The 15,869-nt window shown below is 52.8% G+C and overlaps 1 protein-coding gene across 1 annotated transcript; it reads right to left on the reverse strand.

Moving 5' to 3' along the window:
- Nucleotides 1-141: 141 nt before the first annotated feature.
- KCNIP2 (potassium voltage-gated channel interacting protein 2) lies at nucleotides 142-14,740 on the reverse strand. Its single transcript, XM_047073337.1, has 7 exons — nucleotides 14,519-14,740; nucleotides 3,228-3,352; nucleotides 2,757-2,826; nucleotides 2,528-2,598; nucleotides 2,289-2,396; nucleotides 2,000-2,104; nucleotides 142-1,866 (listed from the first exon to the last, which is right to left on the reverse strand). The coding sequence occupies exons 1-7, from the start codon at nucleotides 14,604-14,606 to the stop codon at nucleotides 1,747-1,749; spliced, it is 687 nt and encodes a 228-aa protein (XP_046929293.1). The 5' UTR covers nucleotides 14,607-14,740; the 3' UTR covers nucleotides 142-1,746.
- Between the last annotated feature and the right edge of the window lie 1,129 nt (nucleotides 14,741-15,869).

Below are 15,869 nucleotides of genomic sequence, written 5' to 3' on the forward strand. Positions count from 1 at the left end.
TCTCAATTTTCTGCCAAGGGTTGGCCATACTATGGGAAAGAGAGGTACTTTCTTTGGGACCTAAAAGACTACAGGTGCAGGGGATAGGGTTGTGAGGTATGTGTGGAGTGGGAGGGACAAAAAGGCAGAGACAGCAGCCTGTGCATAGCCATTGTGTTTTATTGGATCTGGTATATTTTTTATTTTACAAAATATACAGAGGAGCCAAAAATGCAAAGCAGTCAACAGTGTTCTGATGGGAAAGGGTCCCCCCTTAGGGCCCTAACCCTCAGATCCTGACTGACTGGGAGAGTGAGCTAAATGGAACGAGCAAGTATATTAAAGGGGGGCAGCATGGCAAGAGTGGTCCCTGCCTTCTAGGTGTGTTCAGGGGCATCTCTGGGTAGACTGAATAGAACAAGAGGACACCCTAAGTAGGAACTGAGGAGGTTATGTGGGGGGTTAGAATAGAGCCTGGGTAGACCAAAGATTCTAGTGAATGCCCCCACACTGGTTTCAGATGTTATACATGCCTCCCTCCTTCCCCTTTCTTCTAAGGCATCCACTGACTCACTCCATGCCTCCAAGTCTAGAATAAATGGCAAATAAAAACTTAAGTGGCAGCCATCAGAGAGGGTAGGCTGAAACTTTGGCAGGTATCAGCTGGGACGTCTCCCACCCATATTCCCCTGCTGCTGCTACCACCCACACAAACAGGAAGGAAGGAAAGGAAGGAATTCCAGGGATGAGCCAGACATCAAGATCCTAAGCTCTCCTGGGATACTGAGGAGAGTATGGAAATTTCTGGGGCATTTCCTAGGAGACAGAGTCTTCTGGAGAGCCTAGAAACTCATGTTATGATAGCCTGGGGTGGCAGACCTATGGAGCTCAGACCTATAGTCTGGCATGCCTGAGGTGTTACAATCTCCAGGCCTTTCTGCACTCTATCCCAGCCACCTGTGACCTAAACACCCAGCTCAGGCCTAAGATTTCTGCCTTTACATTCTTGTCCCCCTCTACAAGGCTCTCAAAGGCCCTGGTCTAACAGGCTACTCAGTGCCATTGACAGAGTAGCCTCTCTGAGAAGGGAATCTTAGAGGAAATGCATATGAGATCAGAGATAGGGGAAGCACCATAGCAGGAGACATTTTGTCTAGTGTTGTAGTTTCTAGAGTAGGGATGGAAGGTGGAGAACCACTTATTTCCTATTAGCAGGGGCACCCTCAGCACTGAGTGTTAGGCAGGAAGGGGGTGGGAGCTGTTGGGAGTTGGGAACACTCCACAGGTACACTCTGCCCACTCCCTGGCCCCTTTAGCTCCAGCAGTCTGGACCACTGAATCCCCAGGCTCTTGGATTCCTACAGCCCCCAGGGCAGGGCTAGAATGAGGACAGACCTGGGAAGAGAAGGGTGAGTTCCACCTGGACTAGAGCTAGAGCATGGTCCCCCCAGGACAACTGACCCCCTCTCCTGGGGAGCTAGATGACATTGTCAAAGAGTTGCATGGACCTCATGATGTTCTCGTCCTGTAGCCATGATGTGAGAGAAGCAGATTGGAGAGAGAGAGAAATAAAAAGAGCTTATCAGAGACACAGAGAGGGACATTCATTCTGAAATGGGAACATTCAGAGACAGAGGCAGCAAGGAAGGAGACACCCAGAGAGACTTGTAAGGGAGGGGCAGGCCTCCCTGAGTTGTGAAGGAATAGGACTCAGGAGTGTGGGCAAGTTAGGGAGATGATATCTGCCCAAAGGAGCTTTCTCCTACATCACTGAATCGGACCCTGAGTCCAGACCAGGGAAGTATGGAGCGCAGGGACTTGTACCTTCTGGCAGGACTCAATGAATTCCTCAATGGTCACCACGCCATCCTTGTTCCTGTCCATCTTCTGCAAAAAGATAGTCAGAGAGAAGAGAAGGGATGACAGGAGAGAGGCGGGCAGAACTCAGGTAAGTTGTCTGCTGGGACCTTGCCTCCTTCCCTTGACTCCAGGACCCTCCAGCCTACCCAGTCCCAGGCACCTGGAAGAAGCTCTCCACATGCTCCCTTGGGGCCTCCTCTCGGAGCGCAGGATACGTATACTTGCCCATCATATCATAGATGGATTTCATGATATCAAGCATTTCCTGTTAGGCGAGAGAGAAAAGGATCCCTCCTCAGAGCCTCCAGCCTCCAAACCAGGAAGACTAGAGCCTAGGGCAGACCTCACCCCTTGCTGGTGATGCACGTGTGGGTCACATTTTCCTCCTAAGGGCTCTTTGAACCTCCCCTCACACATAGAAGCTCTCCAACTCTTCAGTCTCCCCACACCTCCTTGGTGATGCAGCCATCCTTGTTGAGGTCATACAGATTGAAGGCCCAGTTTAGCCTGTCATCTATGGTTCCCCGAAGAATCACCGACAAACCAGCCACAAAGTCCTGGGAAGGAGAGAGGAGGGAACTGGTTCTTCAGATACCCTTAACCCAATCCCCTTTCTGGGTTTGGCCTGTGGATCTTGGCCCTGATGCTCCAGGAAACAGGCCTCCCTGACCCACCTCCTCCAGCTCACCTCGAAACTGACAGAGCCATCATGGTTGGTGTCAAAGGCATTGAAGAGGAAAGTGGCATATGTGCTGGAGTCTGTAGGGTAAGCGTGGATAAGTTTGGCTTTCAGACAGGAGAGGACTTCCTACCCCACACCCCTCTTTATCATTTGGCATTCCCAGCCCCTCCAGAACCCTCTCCCCAACTCAGCCTAGAGATGGACAGCTGCTTCCTCTCAGGCCTTGTCCCCTCACCTCCTTGAGGAAAGAACTGAGAGTAAATCTGCTTGAAGTTCTCCTCGTTGACAATTCCGCTGGGACATTCCTGGGGGGCGGAAGGGGGGTTAGAAACCAGACTGAGAGCAGAAACAAAACCCCCTTCCACTCACCACCACCTACTCTATGCCAGAGACTCCCAGAGAAGGAAAATCTTCCTGTCTCCAGGGAGCTCACCATGTAGTTCTCTTAAGGAAGGCAAGACTTCTCTTCAGTGCACAAGTTTAAAAAAACAGAACTAACCAGACGGCCAGTCTACAGGCTCCGCCTCGTCTCAAATCTGCTAGAGCTTCCTGCTACAAGTTCGGTCAGCGGGGACGAGGGGCCGCTCCGCCTCCCCTTCCTTCTCTTACCCCTATAAGCATCCAGGCCAATCCTTCGGGGAAGTTTCGGATAGGCCCCGCCCCCTTGCCCCACCCCTCGCCCTGTCTGGCCTGGCTCTGTACTCACATTCTTGAACCCCCGGTACAGGACCTGCAACTCCTTGCGTGTGAACTTGGTTTGCTCCTGCAGCTGCTCCAGACCCTCTGGCCGGTGACACACGGTGGACAATTCAAACTCATCCTCCACGCTGTCTGCGGGGGGGGGGGGGGGGGGGGGGGGGACGAGGGGGGAGGGGACAGCCGCGCCTCAGGCCCAGCCTCCAGGACCCCGCTTCAAAACCATCCTCCCCATCTCCAACGCCAGAGACCAGCCTGCCAGTTCCCTTGGACCCCGGTCCGAGGACATCAAGGCAAGGAGAGAAGACGCTGGTCAGCTTCCAAGTCTATCAGTTGTCCGGGCCCATGGGCAGGCCTGGCCCCACGGCCAGGGGTCCGACTCATCGCTGCCCTGGGCCCTTGATCCCTGGTTGAAGGAGAAGGCCCCCCAGCCCCATCTTCGTCCCAGAAAGGGAAGAGTAGAAAAAAAGGGTTCAAGAGGAAGCGTCTGAGGGTCCAGGCTCCGGACCTTCCCTGACCCACTCAGATCCATGGAGCCCCACACTTGCCCCGCCCAGATCCTTTTCTCCAGCCAAGCCCCACCTATCCCAGCCATGCTCCAGCCATGCCCCGCCCAGCCCCAGCCAAGCCCATCCAGACCCCACCCCTACCCTGCTCCCAGTAAACCTTAGCGAAGGCCACATCCCTGGCCCCATCTCAGTCCTGCCCCAGCTCCCAACATCCAGTCCCCAGGCAAGTGCCCCCACCCCACGCTCTCCAAGGCACCCGCCACCGCCCCCACCAGGACAGTAAGTCACCTGGGTCCAGCGGGCGGGGTCTGTGGGGGCGGAGGGAGGCTGGGACTGCTAATGCTGAAGGGAGCGAACTGTCACCGAGAAAGTGGAAGACCCGGCCAACTGCAGACACACACCTCGCCCCTCACACTCAACAGCAAATCTCACAGACCTGCGTGTTACAGTGCACACACCCCAGCCCCGTGCACAGTGGCACACATAACGAACAAGCACAAACACACACGAAACAGACCCTACACACATATGCTTGGGGGACTCACGCCTGTCCTTTTCCTGAAGCTAGCCCCATGTGGAATCAAACACAATGACACTCTCAAAATGTAACTACAAAGTGGGCCTCTGTGGCTTGCAAAATTCAGTATGATCCCTTGAGACGGGCAAGGCCCAACTGAGGAAACAGGCCTGGAGAGAAAGCGAGGCCACTCAACTGGGGACCAGGCTGGGACTAGAAACCCCAAGTATTCTGGCACCTGGAGGAAGGCGGGCTCCATCCTCTGCACCTGCATCCATCCAGTCAGGGCAAGGGAAACTTGCATCTCGAGGCCCAAAACATGCCCAGGGCAGGGTGGGCGGCCACAGCCGCAGATACTAACCTAGTTAAGCCACGACAGACCTCGCAGCAGTCTGGTTTCGCCCGGCCACATTGGCCATACCCACAGTCTCAGGTCTCAGCCCTGCCACACCGGCCACGCCCAAACACCCGGGGCTCACTCGTTTTTGCCGACCAGTGAGGCCCACAGGCACTTGGGCCCCGCCCCCAAAACTGGCCACACCCACACATTCCACAGGCTCCGGGTTCTATAGCTACACCCTCCTCACACTCGGGCCAACCAGCGCCCACCCCCACCCCCAAGCCACATTGGTCACGCCCACACACACACTCACACTAGCTGGCCCGCGCCGGTCACACAGGTCACACCCCAACACAAACAACCCGCCCCCGGAAGCACAGGAGAGGCACTTGCTTTCACTGACTGAGGGCAGGGCTTGGGGCCCGCAGCAAGGCAGCAGCTTGAGGAACCGCTGCTTCAGCGCTTTTTTAGTGGGCCCTGGAGGGTGGCCTGGGAAGAGAGAAGACCCCAGGAAGGCACATTAACCCCCACTGTCCCTCCGATCCCCTCCCCACCATCACAAATCAACCTGATGGGAAGCGGGTGTTGGGAGAGGACCGGAGGAGGAGAATGGTGACAGTAGCTGGGGCTGGGTTAGGGAAGCCCAGTGGGGTTCACAGGCATATAAAGTCCACTCAGACACCTTGCATAATGGGACACAGCCGGGGACCCTGAGGCCACCGAGGGGAGATGGCATTGGCCTTGGTGCCTGCTGACCCAGTGCCCTTGGCTCCAGTGCTATAGCTGGACCTCTGAGGGTGATGTCCAACCCAAGGACTGCCTAAGTAGGAACACCTGTCTCTGTCTCTCTCTCTCACACACACAGTGACAAATGTGTATAGTGACACACAGAATGATAAATCACAGTGATGGAGGCCATACAGTGACAGCTTGATACCCAGGAACACACTCAAAACCAATGGCCTAATTTTTTAAAGTTTTATTTATTTAATCTCTATACCCAATATGGGGCTTGAATTCACAACCCCGAGATCAAGGGTCACACACTTTTTCAACTGAGACAGCCAGGCACCCCCCACAATGGCCTAATTAAGCAGGCCCCAACACATGCACACACACACAGGTACACACACACACACACACACACACACACTTTGACACAGTACTCCTTAATACAAACATATACAGATGTGGCCTAGGAAAAACATGACACACACATATGAAGACCCACACTGGCCATTTCCCATGCAGCATGAACAAACCATACAAGAATACATGGGACAGCATGACATGGTGTGTTAAGGACACTACAAACACTGTGCCACTATAACATGACACATATCAAGGTCACCAGGACATATAATCATATATTGTGACTTAGGTACCCATGACACCCCAGATACCTAAGACTGCACCTCACCAATAGAACCCATGTTTGTTCTGCCCACCTTTCCTTCCTATAACCCCTCATTTCAGGGCACTTAGAATCTCCCTGTCAGGGGAACAGAGTTCCTCATCAGCTAACTCACCCACTCTAAAAGTGTGTCCCCTACCAGTCCTTTCGTATGGCTTGCTCTTTGAAGGTGACATGATAGCAAACTTTGAAGCAATAGATCTTCCAGATGAGCATTTTGGTGTAATGTGGGGCTATCCAGAGCCGATGACCACAGTTCCTCTCACTTCCCCTTATTTACACCCCTGTCCTACAGTGCTAATTGCACCCTAGGGAGAGACTCCACGTTCTTGTGCCTGTCTCCTGGCTGCACCCACCTCCAGACTCCAGAGCCAGAGCTCACAGACACCTAGCACACTGCTTGCAGCTGGCCTCAGTCCATTCCTGGAGGGGCCCAATTTCCTTGGGTTGTAGGTTCCTAGGGCACCCGACATCCCACGCAGGCCCCGCCTCCCCTCAGGCAGGCTCCGCCCTTCAGGAAAAGGCTCTGCTCCCAGAGGGTAATTGAAGTCCATGCTTTCCCCTCCAATACGTCCTTTCTCCCCCTCCCCCTCAGAGCAATGGAGAGGTAGGAGGGAGACGGGAGGGAGAGGTAGGAGGGTGGGCCGAGTCGGGATCGATGGCGGCCTGGCCCCCCGCCCAGGGCTCCATTAGCCCGGACTTTGGTTTCCCGAAGCCGGATTGTGCCTGGGGCCTCCGGTGGTGTAGTCGCAGCTGGACTGGGAAGGGCGGGGAGGGGGGGTGGGACACGACACCACCCCCACCCCCGCCTCTCCCAACCTCCAGCTGTTCACACATCCACTTCCCTCCCTGGTCCTCCCAGGAATCATTCTCCTCTGCCTTCAGCCTACAGGACACCTGGGTTTCCTGGATGACCCTCTTCCCATCAAATAGTCTAAAGGGGATGGATGGCAAGTCAGAGCCAAACTGACTTCATCTTTTCAGGATTGGATGAGCCCCTGCTCCCCACTCCACTCCGATAAATGTAGCAAAGGATGGAGGGTGGGTTAGGGGTTTCCTGCTCTTACTGAACCCCTGAGTAGGCAATTCACTGGCCCTTCCACGTTTCCAGTTCTCTTCACATCTTTGCAGTTCTCCCTGGTGTCTACCCTATAGCCCTCCTATCATGGTTCTTGCCTACTTTCCTGTCCCTTGTGGAACTGGAGAACAGCCATGCTATAGAGCTGCACAGTTATTGGTGTGAAGAGGAGGGAGAGGCCAAACCTCTCTGGGGGAGGCAGAACCTGCTCTCCTCTCCACCTCCAATATCATTCTCCCCACTAGACTTTGGGGTGGGGTGGAGAATTCCCAATGCCTAGGCCTTGAAGATCCTGAGAGAAACTGGGAGTGGCAAGGGGGCTTGGGAAGCAAGGTCCCTGATCTGTTCCACCCCTCACCCTCCTGCCAGAGCTGATTATAAATGTCTCATTCCCAGTGTTCCCACTCCTACCCCTCCAGAACCCACCCCCATCCCAAGCCTTGACTATGGAGCTGGTATTTTCTCAGGGAACTCTGGGAACAGCCACACACACAATCCAGTACCCAAAGAGGCCCAACTGCACAACCAGCCCCCCTCAGGCAGTCATATCCACATCTCACAAAGCCACACACCCGGTCCCTCTACACATTAAATCACATCCTTGTCACATGCAAAGGCTCATACAGTCACACACTTTATCCTTTTTCACATAGAGGAACACACAGTCACACCCCCTGTATCTCTCACACAGAGTCCACATACACCACACTCTGTAACCTACACCTGCAAGGATGGAGGTGTGGAGAGTCACACGCATCTTCAGGGCCATTGTGGGTCCCTGGCCCCAAAGGGATACCCCAGAAGTCTGATGTTACCTCAGGATCCCTCAAACCTCCTTCCTCTACTCTAGATAGCCCTGCCTGTCTCCAGACCTCTCCTCATGCTCCGAATGGATTCCCCTCATCTCCATACCTTAGTCCTCCCATGCTGTGCTCCTCTCACCACCCCCCCCCAAACACCCTAGCCCCCGGCCCTCTCTCTTCACTTCCCTCAGACATCCAGCCCCCAGATCCCCTCCTCACCTCCCTCAGACACTCTTCCCCCCACCCACTCCTTGAATTTCCCTCTTTACCTCTCTCAGATGTCCTGTCCCCCAAGCACCCCTCCTCACCTCCCCTAGATGCCCTGTCCCATCACTAACATGCTCACCTGTGACCCCAGTCATAAAATCAGAGTAAGCCCCTCCCCAGCGCCGCTCAGGCCAGCAGCCCAGACACGCCCAGACACCTGGGTTACCTTCCAAGGAGACAGGCTCGAAAAGGCCAAACTGCTCCAGGACCTTGACAAACAGAGCGAGGACCACGAGCACAGCAACCATCTCCAGCCCTTCCAGGTTCATGGTGGGCCTGGGGCATGGCCCCCACCAGCTGAGGGTCAGACACACTGGAAGCCCTCCTCACACCACCTCCCCCTCAGGCTCCCCGGGCCGGAGTAAGAGGACCGCCTGCAGCCTCCCTCCCCCTCCCCTCCCAGGATCTCCTCCCTCTCCCGCCCCCTCACCCCGCCTCTGCCCCGCAAGCCTCCCAGTCACAGCCTTTTCCTCTTCGCGGGGCCACTTCAGCCTACAGACCGGCATCTCCTCAGGAGCCTTTGGCGTGAAGGATATGGGACAAAACAGGCCAGGCCGTAAGAGGAAGGCAGCGACCTGCCTCTGTCCCTGAGGACAGCTTCCCCCAGACACCTTGTGGCTACTCTGTGCCAAAGGGAGGGGGTAGAGGGAGGAGCTGTGCTTAGGGAGAGGGCAGGGAAGGGCAGTGTGTGTGTGTGTGTGTGTGTGTGTGTGTGTGTGTGTGTATGTGTGTGTGAGAGAGAGAGAGAGAGAGAGAGAGAGAGAGAGAGAGAGAGACTATGAGCTACACGTGTATAAGGAATAGATATATGAGTCAGAAATTATAAGTGTCTGGGCATTTTCTTGTGTGTATTCCCGTGTCTGACTATATAGAGAGTATGTGTTTCTCCTCTTATGTGTGTCTCTGTGTGTGGTTTGCACATGATTGCGTATGTGTCTATTAGGTGTGTGTCTTGCGTATGGGAGTAAGTGACCTGGGTGTCCATAGTATGTGTGTGTGAGTGCACTGGCGTATGTCTGAGTGTGTGGGGGGCATGAAGTGTATGGGTTTCAGCAGGGCTGCGGGATAGAGGTCTGAAGACTGGTAGTATAGCTGTGTCCTATAATTAGGAGTATGGGTCTACGGTGATTGCATAATTGTATCTGCACGGAGCTGTATGAGAATATAAGCCGGGAGAAGGCAGTGACCTCTCCAGTCAGGAGGACACCACCCACATCGATCGCGGTTGTCATAGAGACAGTGAGGCGGGAAGCACTCTCTTTCCACAGCCCACGGACAGGGAAACTGAGGCCCAAGGGAGGGAGGATTAGGTCCAATAGCCGGGGCAGGAAAAAGGCTGCTTAGCCTTATCATGATCCTCTGGGGAGGGGACTTATTGTGGCTGCCTTTGGGATCCACAGATTCAAGTTCTTTGGAAGAGGAGAGACTGAGCTCCTCCCTTCCTCTCAGCCAGGATCTGCCAAAGCCTTGCCTGCTCCTGAAATGTTACTGGGCTGATGGAGAAGAATGATGGAGAGTAGGAGGGAAATCTGAATCCTCCAAGGGAGCCATCCACCCTCACCCCCTAGAGCATTCCTGGAGCCCCTCCCCCATCTGCCCAGCTCCTTCCCATTGCTGCTGTTGCTGCTGCTGCTGGCTGTGTGTCTGTGTGTGGGTGTGGGTGTGCACATGTGTAGGGGTGGGGAGAGGCCTGCAGAGCCAGTGAACCAGAAGACAACTACTGCCACAGCTGGCTGACATTGATTGAGCACTCACTGTGTGCTAGATAATATGCTATGTGCTTACAGACATGGTCACAGTTTTTAAGATTTTATTTTTTAAGTAGTATCTACACCCAACGCGGGGCTTGAACCTATAACCCAGAGATCAAGAGTCACACACTCCACTGGCTGAGCGAGCCAGGTGACCCCAGACATGATCATATTTAATTTTCACAGTAAACCTATGAAGGAAGTACCATTATCCCCACATTACAGGGAGTGAAACTAAGGCAAGAGGAGGTTAAGAAAATCACCAAGATCAGTAAGTGTCAGAGTGTTAGTTTTAACCCGGTCTGACCCTGAGTCTGTGCTCTAAACTATCACACTACGCTGGCTCTTGTTAGCTTGCCCACTCAGGAGGCCTCATTTAGGGAGACTGACTCCAGAGGGGGCCCTCTCCTTTGTCCAGCTCTGGGATGAACATGTCTCAGCCCAATAGTGGTGTAGGAGTCCCCCTGTCAGGCTGTCCCTGCCACTTCATTTGAGGATCACTGCTCTGCAGTTCCACATGGCCACCACTGGGGGTCAGGCATCCGTCTTACTCCGTATCTAACCCTTCCCTAACCCTTACCCCACCCCACAACAACCTGGGAAGGTGTGGAAAGGATGGGAAGAAGGGTATGCCACTGGCAGGCTTGGTCCTCTGCTTGCCGCTCCACCCCCTCCTCCAGGAAGAAGTCAACTTGGGGACTGCTTTTGGTTTCTCATACCCTAGAAGTTACAGATAAACAGATGAAACCAGCAAATATCTCCCTATTACTGTCCAAATTCCACATCTGGCATTTAATTCCCTCTACCCTCATTAGCAGATACCCTTTCCAACCATTTTGGCCTCTTCACTGTCCCCCAAACACATCAAACTAGGTGCCATTTCTGTACCTTTGCTCCTGTTATGAATGCCCTCCTTTCTGTTCTCCTTCTGTTCTACAGTTCTCACCTAACAGGACTTCCAGGCCTCAGCAGAATTTCTAGTGAACTCACTGTTGGGCCCTCAAAACTTAGCACCTAATTCTGTAATGTTATTAAATGGGAAAAGTAAAAGGAGACAGCATAGCATGGTATGTAATAGTGCGGGCCAGGGTGCCAGATTCCCTGGGTTCAAATCCTGGATTTGTCAGTTACAATTAACTGGGCAAGTTCTTAACCTCTATGTGCCTCTGTTTCCCACCTCATATGGTTGCTGGAAGGAGTAAATGAATTAATACATGGAAAGCTGTTAGAATAATTCCTGGCACAGAGTAACTGTGGAAGTGTTTTCTACCATTATTAACAACATGACATCTCCTGCGCCCCTTACATTTCTATAGCTCTCAATTAACAAAGCATTTCCACAAACATTGTTATCTTGATGGCTTCTCATGACAACTCCATGAAGTAGGTGGAGTGAATAGTATTGTGCCCATTTCATTGATGAGGTAAAGGAGGCCCAAATAAAGGGATTTGAGAGAAAGGGATTTGCTCGAGGTCACCTAGCTAAGATGAGAGGTTGCATATTTGAACCCAGATCTTTCTGGATCAGTCCTGTTTCCTCAAGTAGATTCCAAGCTCCTAAAGGGCAAAGAGTTTAAAAACTGGATTTATATAGGAGCGCCTGGGTGGCTCAGTCGGTTAAAATTGGACTTATATAAATTGAATGACAGGTTCTGATCTGGTGCTTGTGGAACAAAGGTGAACTAAACAGGGGCTTCTATCGGGTAGGGAGAGAAAGCCCACTAAGAGAACCTTAAGGCTTCTATTCATTCATAAAATATTTATGTGCTTACTATGTGGTAGGAACTGTTACAGGCAGGCCATGAAATGAGCTATAAAAGCTCATTTAGGAGCACCTGGGTGGCTCATTTGGTTAAGCATCCAACTCTTGGTTTTGGCTCAGGTCATGATATCACAGTTTTGTGAGTTCAAGCCCTGCATTGAGCTCTATGATGACTGCATGGAGCCCGCTTGGGATTCATTCTCTCTCTCTCTCTCTCTCTCTCTCTCTCTCTCTCTCTCTCTCTCTCTCCCCCCTCCCACTCATGCTGTCTCTGTCTGTCTCAAAAATAAACTTTAAAATGCATTTCCCTAATGACAAAACAAACAAAAAGCTCATTTAACTGTAAAAGCTCTCTAACTGGAAGGCCAGGAAAAACTTGGAGAGGTTATTTTTTGAGCTGGTTCTTAAAAGATGGCAGGGCACCTGGGTGGCTTAGTTGGTTGAGTGTCCAACTTCAGCTCAGGTCATGATCTCATGATCTCTCATGAGTTTGAGCCCCACATTGGGCTTGCTGCTGTCAGCATAGAGCCCACTTCAAATTCTCTGTCCCACCCCCACCCGTCCCCTGCTTATGTTCTGTCTCAAAAAAAAAAAAAAAAAAAGATGGCGAAATGTCAACAGTCTACCCTAACAAAGGGGTCAACATTTAGTGAGCACATTTTGTGTCCTGGATACTTTACGTATATCGTCTCACTTAGGCCTTATAATAAAAATGAAAAATGAAAATTTCACTCCTGTGTTTACAGCTGACATGGTCAGAGTGAGTAGCAGTATGCCCATTTTGCAGATGAAAGAATTGAGGCTCAGGGAAATAATTTTCCCGAGATAAAACAGATGGTGAAGGATGGATCAAGACTTGAACCAGGACCAATGATCTACCAGTCTGCCCTTCCAATGCGTGTGGGGATGCCAAGGAACCTTGGATGACTGTAGCTTAGTTAGTGCCAGGGGAACCATAAGTGATAAGACCAATGGTCAGATTCCATGGAGCCTTGAACACCAAGCCAAACTATCTGGAAGGAAAGAGGCAGCACAGCCACATCTCTGGCTCTCTGATGCTGATTCACAGATGGAGAGACTGACAACCTTGCACCCAATTGCCCTGTCTCTAGACCCTCCTCTTCTCTCTCTCATCCCCACCCTTAACCTTCAGAGACCTCGACCCAGCCTCACAGGGACTCAAGGTCCTAACAGGCCTCTGGTGGGAGGGTCTGTAAGAAGTGAAACAGTGAGTTGTTTTCCAGGCTCTCCCTTCTCCCCACTCAGCAACCTCTCAAGTCCCGGGGCCCTATGAGAGACTTGTCCAGATCTGTCCTCCCTAAGCATCCTGGTGTCACTTAGCTCTTCACTCAAGGGAGTGAAGTCTTAATGGAAGCACTTTAGGCAGAGTGAGGGCTCAAAGGTACACTATCTTAAAACATTAGGTAGGCCCTCCCTAAATCCCTCAAACTTCACTGCAGAGATACTCCTATCATTTAGTTGTCTGTCTCTCACCCTTGGAACCTGGAATAATACTGCTTTATGAGGGGACCCACCCTATGTAGCTGTCCCACTTTCATCTGTCCATGATCCCCCAGTGAAGACCCCAGCCAGTGAAGACCGCAGAGCTCTTCTCTCGGTCCCCCAGCCCCACTCCATCCCCAGCCCCGCCAGAAGACACAGCAGCCCCCAGTTGCACTAGGTGATTAATGACTTCCCTAGGCCTTGGGGCTATTTTGGGGCCTGGAAGTCATGCCTGCTATGATTGAGAGCTGGTCCTGCCGGGCTCCAGCCATCTGTCACTGGAGACAGGTCCAAGAAGGGGGCTTGAGGGACACAGGCTCCCCAAGAGACTTCCAAGCATGGCTCTGGCTTAGCCCCATCTCCCTGCCTTCCTGGGAACACATGGCAAGGAGAGGCCAGCCTATACTCCAGGGGCTCAAGAGGATACCATGGAGAGAGCCAGAGAACTACAGATCCCAGAATGCCATGGGGTGAGGCTGTTTTGGTCTCTCCAGGCCAAGTAGTGAGGTGATGCGAGGTTCTGTGGGCCTTGCCCAGGCAGCCTTAAGGAAACTCAAGTGGAAGTGTGTGTAAATCTCAGCAGTGCCATGATATGATATTCACAATCCACATGTCATAAACTCCACACATCCCACACCAAGATACAAGCTTGTGAAGACTATACAACTAACTTAGTGTGACTCAGGAACCCCCTACCCAACTCTAAAGCGTAGAACCCCAGGCACATGCCATTTCAGTGTCATAGAATCCCAGTGATATGCAACCCCAAGCATGCACAGTTCCAGTAGTCACAACCCCAGTAATGTATAACCCGGTTCATACAAACTCCCAGGGATAGACAAAACGGTGACATACAGTCCTTATGCCACACAAGTCTATTCATCCCATCATTCATGAACTCACTAGCTGAGTTCATGTTGGTCCAGTCCCGCCTCGGCATTTTTTCCTTTTGGACGCTGACCCCAGTCATCTTAAGATCCCATTAAATTAAGCAATTCAATAAGCCCTTTCCCTGCTCCCCTGCAAGTTTCCTCCTTTTATCCCTTTACATCCACTTGCTTGAGGCCCCCTCCTCTGCCCTCAGTGAGAAGTCCTGCCTCATCCTCCACCATCGTGAAGGACCATGATGCCCCCTACCCTTTCCTCTTTGAAGACCCCTATCTTCCACCTTCTCTGTAGGAGACTCTATTCCTAGCTCTACTTTGTCAGGGATCTTGCCCTTTAAACGCTTTCCATTGAGGGATCCAGCTCCCTCCATCTCTGTGAAGGGCCCTTCCCTTCCCCACCTCTGTAAGGCTCTTATCCCACTTCACTCACTTTTTTTGAAGGGTCCAGGCCCTTCCTCCCTTCCTCATACCTGGCGACAGCGACCCAGTCACTAGCTGGTAGAGGGATCGTGCTGCTTGCCCCAACGGGCTCCGGCACCTGCGGGGGCATCGGTTCATGGTTCGGCTGAGAGTGCACTGGCCAAGCTCCTCCCCCAAGGCCCGGGGCAGTCAGGTCTCCGCCTCCACCCGAGTGGGCCCTGCGTGGGCGGCGCGGGAGGGCCGGACCCGCAGGACCAGAACCAGAATCTCGGACAACGGAGTCTTCTTCTGCTTCCTGTTTCCTCCGGGCCGCAGGAGGGGAACTTCCCCTATCCGCACCATCTGAAGCTCCCGTCCTCAAAGTTTCTAGACTGGGCGGGGCGGGGCGGGGGTGGGGGTGGGGGTGGGGGTTGGAATGGGAGGAGTCCTCACAGCCAGCACCGGGAATGTTTTCTGATATTCTGGTGGGGAGGCACCCACAGGTTTTGAAAAAGGAGATGGGGAAGGGGATAATGAACCTGATACTTTACTGCCCCTCTTCAGCCCTTTCTTCTCTGCCGGTAGCAACCTCCTCCTACCAATTTGGCACTGAGAAGCAAGTGGGGGGGGTGGGGGGGGAGTAAGAGGACATAGTTGTCATGGCAACTTCCCACACTTCCATACTTCCTGGACCAATGGGAGAGAGAGCTGGAGGAAGGAGGAGGAACTGGACCGCGTATTGGGATGGCAAAGAAGAGGCGGCTCCGAATCCCTTTCTCTCATAACTTTCTGTTTTGTGTCCCTTTGTCTTGCTCCAGTGGGTTCCCAGATTCTACCATCATATGTTGGTTGCCAGCCAAATGCATGAAGGAGAAGCTCCCCTCCCCTCAGTCTCAGCCCTGACTCTTTCCAGGACTCATCTCCATCGGGTTGTATCCAAAATAAATCCTTCCAAGACCCACTGACGCCTTCAAACCACCGGGACATCCTACAGGAGAGACTTAGTTCCACTCCTCCGACTGGGATCCTGTCTTTTTGGCTGAAAATTCTACATTTATGAGACAAAAGTCACGTTCGAACTCCGTGCAAATTTTGCCACTAGATTTGGCCGCGACATCCCCTTTCGGAATCAACTACGCAAGCATGGCTGCTCTAAGACCACACGAGGGCGCCCTAGACTTGGGAAAGATATTTTATGGCCAGAGGGACCCGAGTTCAGGCCTTGGCCAGATTCCAGCTGTCTCCTCACTGTCCCCAGTCCTTTCTTTGCCTCCGGCTTGGACAGGACTGCCACGGATTGCTGCCTTTTCGCACCACGCTGCACTTCCAAACAGACCTGCCTGGCTTGGAAGACCACAGAGGGTAGATCTGGGTCGGCTTGGGGCTCAAATTCTCCCCACCCCCAAAAATCTCCCCCAGCTT

This window comes from Lynx rufus, unplaced genomic scaffold, assembly GCF_022079265.1.
Source record: "Lynx rufus isolate CCGP_SWC_20201006 ecotype Redwood Valley unplaced genomic scaffold, mLynRuf1.p SCAF_11, whole genome shotgun sequence".
Taxonomy (NCBI): Eukaryota; Metazoa; Chordata; class Mammalia; order Carnivora; family Felidae; genus Lynx; species Lynx rufus.

What these genes read in the sequence shown, in the direction of transcription:
- KCNIP2 (XM_047073337.1), bottom strand. Translation starts at nt 14,606, where the DNA reads ATGAACCGATGCCCCCGCAGGTGCCGGAGCCCGTTGGGGCAAGCAGCA. An exon ending in GACTGGGTCGCTGTCGCCAG is followed by an intron (nt 3,353 to 14,518) that starts GTATGAGGAAGG and finishes CCCCCCCCGCAG; the next exon opens with ACAGCGTGGAGGATGAGTTT. An exon ending in ATGGCTGCATCACCAAGGAG is followed by an intron (nt 2,105 to 2,288) that starts GTGTGGGGAGAC and finishes CTCGCCTAACAG; the next exon opens with GAAATGCTTGATATCATGAA.